This window comes from Enhydra lutris, unplaced genomic scaffold (assembly GCF_002288905.1).
Source record: "Enhydra lutris kenyoni isolate GAN:26980312 unplaced genomic scaffold, ASM228890v2 scaffoldscaffold74, whole genome shotgun sequence".
Taxonomy (NCBI): Eukaryota; Metazoa; Chordata; class Mammalia; order Carnivora; family Mustelidae; genus Enhydra; species Enhydra lutris.
Genome location: NW_019154158.1, coordinates 6,158,678 through 6,168,843, shown reverse-complemented (window position 1 = coordinate 6,168,843; position 10,166 = coordinate 6,158,678). Strand labels below are relative to the sequence as shown.

General features: G+C 47.1%; 1 protein-coding gene across 1 annotated transcript; it reads left to right on the top strand.

Moving 5' to 3' along the window:
• Nucleotides 1–706: 706 nt before the first annotated feature.
• Nucleotides 707–9,634, top strand: LOC111160113 (proliferation-associated 2G4). The gene is made up of 13 exons (XM_022522955.1): nucleotides 707–994; nucleotides 2,898–3,026; nucleotides 3,319–3,424; nucleotides 3,516–3,585; nucleotides 3,802–3,894; nucleotides 6,608–6,671; nucleotides 6,898–6,976; nucleotides 7,118–7,196; nucleotides 7,292–7,425; nucleotides 7,728–7,822; nucleotides 7,936–8,063; nucleotides 8,220–8,273; nucleotides 8,501–9,634. The coding sequence occupies exons 1-13, from the start codon at nucleotides 907–909 to the stop codon at nucleotides 8,564–8,566; spliced, it is 1,185 nt and encodes a 394-aa protein (XP_022378663.1). The 5' UTR covers nucleotides 707–906; the 3' UTR covers nucleotides 8,567–9,634.
• The last annotated feature ends 532 nt before the right edge of the window (nucleotides 9,635–10,166 follow it).

Sequence of the window (10,166 nt, the reverse complement as noted above, 5' to 3'; positions counted from 1 at the left end):
GTGGAACACTGAAACTCCCGTATGTTTCAGAACTCTTACTCTTGAAAAAGTATGAACACTTACCTTAGTTGCCATCAAAGCCTATTGTTGGAACAATAGTGCCATCTTCAGTGGAGTCTGGCTTCTAGACTGGGAGGCTGTGAATGGATGATCCCTCCGGACTCTCGCTGCCCAGTTAGCCCCCGCTCGTTGCACCCTTGGTCTCCTACCACAGCACTCTTGCCCCTCCCCGTCCCCCCAACATCAGAGGATGATTGGACCGGCTGAGCCGGTCCTGCCAGCCGCTCCGGGGACCCGGGGAAAGGCGCACCCAGCATCCCCGCCCTGACTGTAGCCACTCCCCCATCGCCGAGGCTCCACCCTGCTCCACCCTTCCGGACTGCCTCTACTCTCACAGCCCCGCCGTAGCTCCGCCCCTTCTCCCTTTAGCCCGCCCCTCTCTATTACGGGTTCTCGCTCAGTGCTCCTGGTGGATGTGGTTTTTCCGGGAGAGACCACGCTTCCCCTCAGGCTAGCCAACGGCTCCGCCTTCCCGCCGGAGCCTGACCCTTCCCAGCGTGCTCGGCGATTCCGGCGTGCGAGGCCCTCGGAGGGCAAGGCCCCAGGGCCTGGCTTAGGGGCGCGAAAGGCGGGCTGGGAATTGTAGTTCAAGAGACAGCAAGGTCGGCTAGAGGCGGGGTGTAGAAAGGACTCGTTGTCCCAGCGTGCCTTGTGCCTCAGCCCGCGCGCTCGCAGCTTCTCGCTCTCGCCCGCCCGCCCGCCCGCTCCCCTGCTAGCTCGCGCTTTTGCTCGCGCTCTCCTCGCGGATCGAAGGGGCTCTAGCCACAGCCTGCGGCTGGAAGGGAGACAGAGGCGGCGGCTCAGGGGGAACGAGGTTGCAGTGGTGGTGGTGGTGGTGGTGGGAAGATGTCGGGCGAGGACGAGCAGCAGGAGCAAACTATCGCCGAGGACCTGGTCGTGACCAAGTATAAGATGGGGGGCGACATCGCCAACCGTGAGTGCGGGCCTCGGGGGTCTGGGGATCGAGGCTGAGAGGGGGAGGCAAGGGGGACGGGGCTGGGCTGGCTCCGGAGGGGCTGGAGCGGTGGGGTCATGCAGAGTGAGCTACTGAGGGCCCCTCTCCGGTCCGCTAGGGGTGGCGTGGTGGGAAGACTCGTGTTGCGCCTGGGACCTGAGCCGCCAGGCCTGGGCTGGAGTCTGGGGAGGTGCGGGCCCGCGACCGGGAAGAGCGCAGAGCGAGGGCCCCCAGCCGTCTCGGACCTTAGGCCGTTAATCAGGAGTCAGGGCGCATCTTAAGCCCCTCACCCTTAGCTCCGGATCCCTGCCTTCTCTGGTTCTGGCAGCGGCAAGGCCACCTCGAAAAGGAAGCGCCCAGCTGTTGGCGACGGAAGCGCCCCTCTATTTTGTTTTGGCTCCGTGGCGTCAGGGGCCCAGCCGGCACGTGTCGCCGGGTTCCCATGTGGATTGCCGGCTCTCTTCTTCTTCCGCTACCGTCCCTGACACCAGCTTCCTTACCACGTGCTTTGCTGGACTCTTGAGTTTTTTACTTCAACTCCTTAGCTGGTGGGGCCCCCTCCTACCCTTGGGCCAGCTCAGGGACCGTTGGAGGGAACTCCTGGAGATCCTAACACAGCTCTTGAAGATCTATCTGGCTTTCCTTGAAGTTACTCATTACTACCAACAATCTGTGCAGATAGCCTTAGTTAGCCGTCAAATTTGATTGTTCTCTGGGGCTTGTCAACTCTAGGAGTGTTTTGAGGTTCTCACCCCAACTAGGCAGCTTGTAAATAGTACTGAAGAGGGGGCTACTGATTTTAGGGTCTCAGAAGTCATCCTCATTAGGACTGTGCTCTGACCTTAGCAGCTGCCTGCCAATTTAGGCAGATGTCTTAACTTTATATTTCTCTCTTTTCAGTTCACCTTTTCACTTTAATACCCAGTTAGGGAGACAGAAAATGGTTGGATTTGGGCTTTTAAATGGTTTTGACAGTAAAGATAGGTATTTAGGATCCCTTTAGTCCTGTGGCTGAAAACCTGAGTCTTTCACACTTCCAAAGATTCACCAAAACCTAGATGACAAAAATCAAACCTGTAGTTCAGGGTAGGCCATGGAGAGGAGGACATCCACTGAACAGAACAATGCTTTATAACATAATGGGCATTTAGTGTAGTACCCCCGCTTTGGGGTACTTATTAGTATTAGTGGTTTGAATTAGAAAAAAATGTTTTCCCTTGCAACTTACAACTTCCGGGGCACTTGTGATCCCAGATACCAGTTTGAAACTTTTTTGGGTCTTATACCTCTTTGAGATGTGCTAAGATCTGTAAGCCATGAGCCTGTTGAAGCCCAGGAAACTTAGATTAAGTCCCCTTGGTTTATATACTGGTTGATGAGGAAATAAATTTACACAGATTGAGATTACTAACATCTAATTGGGGTGTCTGAGAAGGGAAGAAGGTAGCATTTAACAATGCATCAGCTTCGAGTCAGCATTTCTGTGTCTACCTTCCTGTTGTTCCTGACGCCTATAAATTTCTTCTAGTCTGCTTTGCAACATATGTTGGTTACCTTGGTGAGCACCCCCTTGAACTTCGGAACTGTCTTACCACGCTGCAGGGATCTTTGGAAGGTCTCCCTTGACTGGGGAGACAGATGGTGTTTATCCAGTTGTCACATTCTATAGGGAGGGAAGGGTGTGTTGACTTATTATTTTAGGAAAAGGAAGGTAGAAATTTAGTGATCATCGGTAGGTATATTCCAAGAGGCAAAACTTGTTCACTCTTTCAACCTTTGGGCAATGGCACTAGGGAATATTAGAAGCTCTAACTTTAGGTATTGTTTGGATGGTAACTTAGACAACACATGCAGGGCTGACATGGTGGGATTCTGTCCCCAGGGGTACTTCGGTCTTTGGTGGAAGCATCCTGCTCAGGTGTGTCGGTACTGAGCCTGTGTGAGAAAGGTGATGCCATGATTATGGAAGAGACAGGGAAAATTTTCAAGAAAGAAAAAGAAATGAAAAAAGGTAAAAAAAAAAAAAAAAACCAAAACCCTCACTAATTCCCCAAGTTTGACCCTTATTCAGTCCTGTTTGTTTTATTGTAATGCTATAACCCCTGCCCAAGCTTTGGTTGAGATATTTGGAAGTTTGGAATGGCAGGTGGGATACAAGCAGTTTCCGACCCAATCCAAACTGATTAAACAGGCAAGACCCTGAAGAAAATCCTTCCATTTTTCTGAGGGGCAGCAGGACTCCAAGAGAGAGATTGGGCGAGAGAGACAGCAAGGCAGTAAGGCTGATGATTGTCTCTTTACAGGTATTGCCTTTCCCACCAGCATTTCAGTAAATAACTGTGTATGTCACTTCTCCCCTTTGAAGAGCGACCAGGACTATATTCTCAAGGAAGGTGACTTGGTAAAAATGTAAGCTTAAGCCATTTTAGAGCACTTATCTTTTTCCTAAGCATTTGCGTAGTACCAGTTGCTAATACTGTGCTCTGCTCTTGCCTTTTAGTGACCTTGGGGTCCATGTGGATGGCTTCATCGCTAATGTGGCTCACACTTTTGTGGTTGACGTAGCTCAGGTAGGTGGCCTGCTTTGAACTCTTCCATCTGTGGAGAATGGGGGAGAATATGCTGCTGCTTGCTTCTTATTCCCACCCCCTACCACCAAATACGTTTTGAGAGAGTCCCTAGAGAAATAAAAGGAGAAAAGTGTTTTCTCTCCCGCTCATTGGCTAGCCTTGCATAGTGACCAGTTGAGTTAAAGCGCTTTCCTGATTGCATTTCCTTATCCACAGGGGACCCAAGTAACAGGGCGGAAAGCAGATGTCATTAAGGCAGCTCACCTTTGTGCTGAAGCTGCCCTGCGCCTGGTCAAACCTGGAAACCAGGTAAGCTGTTTAGTCCCAGCTCCAAAGATGATAGAGCTAAAGATGCATTAGTCATCTATAGCTGTTCTCTTGAATTTGAGTTGCTAGCTTCTCCTGCAGCTCCCTTTTAAAGCAGCTTTTTTTTTTTTTTTTTTTTTTTTAATTAAAGGAAGCTGTATACCCAAGGTGGGTCTTGAATTCACAACCTGAGATCAAGAGTCGCCTGCTCTACTGAGTGACCCAGCCAGGCACCCCTGATACAAACAGCTCTTTAAAGTTCATTGTATCTTGGGGCGCCTGGGTGGCTCAGTGGGTTAAGCCTCTGCCTTTGGCTCAGGTCATGATCTCAGGGTCCTGGGATCAAGTCCCGTGTTGGGGGAGTGGTCTTTGCTCAGCAGGGAGCCTGCTCCCCGCTCCCCCCCACCACGCCTGCCTCTCTGCTTACTTGTGGTAGCTCGCTCGCTCTCTCTCTCTCTCTCTCTCTCTCTCTGTCAAATAAATAAATCTTTATATTTTTTTTAAGTTAGTTGTATCTTAGAATGGTATTTCTGAAAGAGAAGAGACAGTTAACTAAACAGCAGTTAACTTTGAGTGCCTATCATAGATAAGTTCCAGCTTGGTGTATGGGAATATATGGTCCTTTCTTTATGGAGCCTAGAAATCCTTCCTTATTCATGTTTTGGATGTGTGTCTTTTTCTAAAATAGTTTGAAGTATATCACAGTAAAACACATGGAAAAAAGAAATAGACTTTTTCCCCCCTTTTCCAAGTAACTTAATTATTTAACTAATCTCTACACCCACCGTGGGGCTCAAACTCACATCCCTAGGATCAAGAGTGATCCTTCTAACTAAGCCAGTTAGGTACCCCCCCAAAAACACAACTTTAAAAGCTTATAAGACAGAAATCATCATACCAGTAGACTGGTGGCAGAGAGGGGCCAAAAGTTAGTTCTTTGCCTTGCAAGGCAATATTAGGAAGCCCAGCAATTATGAACTGTCATGAATTAATACAATTTTACATTTAGATTATGAGTGGAGATATTTTTTCTAGCATTTCATTCTTCAGGGTCCTGTTCAATACTTAAAGCTTCCTTCTTTTCCCCATGCTCTCTTGTTCTTCATCCTTTTAATCAGTTTGTACCTTATCCCCGTCATTACTCAGTTGCATCATTTTTACTTAAACCTCTGTCTTGGTTTCCTTATAATGGTACCTACTTCATACAGCTGTTATGAAGCACTTGAAGAGTGCCTGGCACATAGTAAGCACTTGTGTTGGCTATAATTACTTTGCACATTGATTATTTTTATTCTTTATATACTACTGTGTTTCTCCCCGGAAGGTAGTGTCGTATAGTGGCTATTGTATAGTTAAGACATAGATCAGAATTCTGGGTTCTTGCCCTGTTGCCACCCCTTACTGTTTAAAAATTACTTTGAGGGGAGCGCCTGGGTGGCTCAGTGGGTTAAGACTCTGCCTTCGGCTCGGGTCATGGTCCTGGGGTTCTGGGATCGGGCCCCGCATTGGGCTCTCTGCTCGGCGGGGAGCCTGCTTCCTCCTCTCTCTCTGCCTGCCTCTCTGCCTATTTGTGATCTCTGTCTGTCAAGTAAATAAATAAAATCTTAAAAAATAATAATAATAACTTTGAGGGCACCTGGGTGGCTCAGTTGGTTGGGCGACTGCCTTCGGCTCAGGTCATGATCCTGGAGTCCCGGGATCAAGTCCTGCATTGGGCTCCCTACGTGGCGGGGAGTCTGCTTCTCCCTCTGACCCTTCCACTTCTCATGCTTGCTCTCTCTCTCTCTCAATGTCTCTCAAATAAATAAAAATAAATAAATAAAGTTTCATCCCTTTGGCATACATAGATCTCCTTCTTTAAAAAATAAATAGGGGTGCCTGGGTGGCTCAGTCATTAAGCGTCTTCCTTTGGCTCGGGTCATGATCCCAGAGTCCTGGCATCAAGCCCCGCATCGGGCTCCAGGAAGACCTGCTTCTCCCTCTCCTACTCCCCCTGCTTGTATTCCCTCTCTTGCTGTGTTTCTGTCAAATAAATAAAGTCTGATACATAAATATATAAATAAAAATAACTTTGAATTCTGATTTCCTCATCTACAAAAAAGGAAAAATAAAATTGTCCCTTATTATCACAGCGCTGTTGTGACAATTGAGATGAGCCTTATAAAGTTCCTAACACATAGTTTAATAATACTAGTTTTGTTTTTCATTTTGTTTAATGAAACAAATGAAATAGCTTAGATAGGGATCAGATCATATTTGAAAGAGGTAAAAAAGGGAAAATCAGAGCTTGTTGTCCCCCTCTCAACAGAGATCTTGGAATAAACACTGGATTTATCAGATTTATCATCAGAAAACCTGAGTTTTTTCCAGTTTCTTTCCGTTAACTGGCTTACCCCGGGCAGATCTCTTAACTTTTCTGAGCCTCAGTTTCTATATCTTCTAAATTGGGATATGGGATATAGATCTACCCTATCCACTTTTAAGAATTGTCTAGTTAGACCATCTTTTTGAAAGCACTTTGTAAAATGATAAGCAAACGTGAGGTATTGTTAGGTTGTAGGGGTAATAGGGCTATGAAATGAAAAACCAGTGAGAATCATTGCTCTTGATGGAGGATATGGGGATTCTCAGTTCTTTTATCCTTTTCATTCGCATGGTAGAGAACTTGTTGGGCCCTCGTATGTATCTCACCTGTTATTTGATCTTGTACTTCTAGAACACACAAGTGACAGAAGCCTGGAACAAGGTTGCCCACTCGTTTAATTGCACACCAATAGAAGGTGAGACCTCACATAACAGGGTTGAGGGTCTGAGCACTTAAGTAGAATTAAGAATTTTTTTCCTTTGAGGACCCATCCTCGCTCTAGCACAGTCTAAGCCAAAACCCTTACTACCCCGAGTTTTCATAACCAGGCATTTTCCCTTCATTGCCCGCTCCATCAAATGACATAGGTGGGTGGATTTGGAAACCTTTTGGGATTCTAGTTGGCTTTGTCCTGTCTACAGGTATGTTGTCTCATCAGTTGAAGCAGCATGTCATCGATGGAGAGAAAACAATTATCCAGAATCCCACAGACCAGCAGAAGTAGGTGCCAGTTCCACCCTTCACCTTTTGTCCATCTGACACTAGTTTTTCTTCATACTCCCAGCCTCATCGTGTCTGCCTTCTACTTCAAACTCCAGGAACTACTCATTGTTTTTATGATTCCCTTTTTATTTCTTTTAGGAAGGACCATGAAAAAGCTGAATTTGAGGTACATGAAGTATATGCCGTGGATGTGCTTGTCAGCTCAGGAGAGGGCAAGGTGAGGAGAGGTTGCCAGAGCTAGCAAAGAGGGCTGACTGAGGGTGTATCCTGAGAGCACCAGCCCAAACATGACCTAACTTATTACTCTTTTAGGCCAAGGATGCGGGACAGAGAACCACCATTTACAAACGAGACCCTTCTAAACAGTATGGCCTGAAAATGAAAACTTCACGTGCCTTCTTCAGTGAGGTTGAAAGGCGTTTTGATGCCATGCCATTTACTTTAAGGTACTACAGCCTCACTTAGCAAGAACAGGACTCGGAACCAATCTGACTCATAGACCACACGCCCAGGAACACTGTTCCTTCTCCCAGCACACCCCCTCCCACCCCGCCCCTGCCTAGACTTGTAGCTCCAGCCTGCATGTACGCCTTCTCTCCCTCTCCCCATTGCCCTCTCATTGAAGGTAACGTGAAAGAGTGATCCTGAGCATGATTGCTGCCTGAGGGTAGGAGCTATTTAAAGCCATGAGGAAAATGGTCAGACTTGGTGGGGGTTAAGGAGACCTGAATTTGTCTTCCCCCACCAGAGCATTTGAAGACGAGAAGAAGGCCCGGATGGGTGTGGTGGAGTGCGCCAAACATGAACTGCTGCAGCCATTTAATGTTCTCTATGAGAAGGAGGGTGAGTTCTGAGAGCTTCGCTTAGGAGCCCCTGGTTAGGGTCCTCTCCCTCTAGCTTACAGAAAAGAGTACGACGAGGGGGCATTTTACCAAAACACTTCCTTCCTCCTATAGGTGAATTTGTTGCCCAGTTTAAATTTACAGTCCTGCTCATGCCCAATGGCCCCATGCGGATAACCAGTGGCCCCTTTGAACCTGAACTCTACAAGTCTGAGATGGAGGTCCAAGATGCAGAGCTAAAGGTCAGTGTGTGATGGAAAATGTGAGCACATGGCACCTGTCCTGGGAGTGAGGGTGAGGTATCAACAAAGTCCTGAAAAGAGCTGTGACACTGAGAGTGACACTTCGTGTTTCCTCTGCATTGCTCAGAATTTGTTTTCCTTCTTCCTCCTCTTCAGGCCCTCCTCCAGAGTTCTGCAAGTCGGAAAACCCAGAAAAAGAAAAAAAAGAAGGTATGTTTTGATCTTTACTGTCTGGCATGGTGAACCTGATTCCTCTTTAGTCTACCTTCCTGGGTTGTGGTGGGCATATATATTTCTGTATAACCTTATTGCCCCCTCCCCCTCCCCCCACCTCAGCCCTGACCTAGAGCATTAGTATATTTTTGTCTTTGGTCTCCCAGATACTATTGCAAGTAGCTGGGAACTGAGAAGTCTTCCTCTCCTTTCCATGAATATAGGCCTCCAAGACTGCAGAGAATGCCACCAGTGGGGAAACATTAGAAGAGAATGAAGCTGGGGACTGAGGTGGGTCCCATCTCCCCAGCTTGCTGCTCCTGCCTCATCCCCCTCCCACCACACCCCAGGCTCTGTGAAGTGCAGTTCGTCTTCTCCACCCAGGACCGCCAACAGAGCAGGGTCTCCCGGCCCCCATCCCTGTCCCCACCCCAACCCCTTCCAACAACAACCAGCTCCAACTGACTCTGGTCTTGGGAGGCCAGGCTTCCCAACCACTGAAGACTACTTTAAATAGAAAAGAGAAATTGAATAATAAAATCAGGAGTCAAAATTCATCGTCTTCAAGCCCCTCTTTCTAGCCTTTTTCTACTACTCTCTGCTTGGTCAAGGTTTATGGCCCTATACCAGAACAGGGAGAAGGCTAAAGTAGCCACCACCACTAAAAACTCAGCTGAAATTTTTTTATACCACTTTGGTGTCAGCATTTTCCCATCTTTGGGGCTTGTTCCTCTCTTTTCCCACTTTCCCCAGGTATTTTATCAGGCCTCAAAACAGAGAGGAGCTATATTCCTCAGATTGTTTTTATTCACATGCGGCAGATTGCTTTTGTGATCCAAACTGTCTGGTTAGGCCCCTCTCATTTTTAGGAGCTGGAGCCTGCATTTACCAAGAGATTCTCATCTGTCAAATGGATCCTCATTTGTAAATCTCTTTAGCCATTTTTGTTCCACAGGACTTTTTTTTTTTTTTTTTTGTCTTCACAAAGCTGTAAAGGAGTAATCCATCTCAACCTTGTCCATTTGTTTGGAGTCAGTAGGGGTGGTGCATTCCCCTGCTCCATTTTAGAAACCCGGGCTGGAAGCTCAACTGTGGTTTTGTTCCCTGTTTGAAATATTTTGACCTCCCTCCCTGAAAGAAAGACCAGGAACCGGAGGAGCAGACTGAAGAGATAACTCCTAGCTTTTTGAAGCTGTGGACTTGGATTGGATGATTTGCTAGGGGTTTGGAGAGAAAGGTAATGGATTTCAGTACCTCTGGCATGTTGTCCCAGGGAACTAGGGCTCCCACTAACTTATGAGGTTTTTAAACATGTTGAAAATGACATGGCGTTAAAATAAATTTGGATTTGCTCATAATTGTGTGCCTTTGTATGCTGCTCTTATTTAATGGGAGGTGGAGGAAATGTTAGTTGATGTGATGGCCATTTGGAACTAGTTTTACATTCCCATATTCCGCCTTTCTAAAATGAGAGATAGTGTGGGTTGGGGAAAACCTAAATCCTGGGTTTTCTGAATGAAGACAGTACATTGTTTTTATGAAAGTTTCTGAATTTTTCTAGAGTAAAGTCTTTTTTTTTTTTTTTAAGATTTTATTTATTTATTTGACAGAGAGAAATCACAAATAAGCAGAGAGGCAGGCAGAGAGAGAGGAGGAAGCAGGCTCCCCGCTGAGCAGAAAGCCCGATGTGGGGCTCGAACCCAGGACCTGGGATCATGACCTGAGCCAAAGGCAGCGGCCCAACCCACTGAGCCACCCAGGCGCCCTAGAGTAAAGTCTTTTTTTAAAGATTTTATTTATTAGAGATCACAAGTAGGCAGTGAGGCAGGCAGAGAAAGTAGGGGGGAAGCAGGCTCCCTACTGAGCAGACAGCCCCACGCAGGGCTTCAT

Excerpts from the sequence above, each read along its gene's own strand:
- LOC111160113 (XM_022522955.1), top strand. The coding sequence starts at position 907 with ATGTCGGGCGAGGACGAGCAGCAGGAGCAAACTATCGCCGAGGACCTG. Across the intron at positions 995-2,897 it reads GGGGGGCGACATCGCCAACC|GGGTACTTCGGTCTTTGGTG; the intron begins GTGAGTGCGGGC and ends TTCTGTCCCCAG. Across the intron at positions 7,426-7,727 it reads GCCATGCCATTTACTTTAAG|AGCATTTGAAGACGAGAAGA; the intron begins GTACTACAGCCT and ends TTCCCCCACCAG.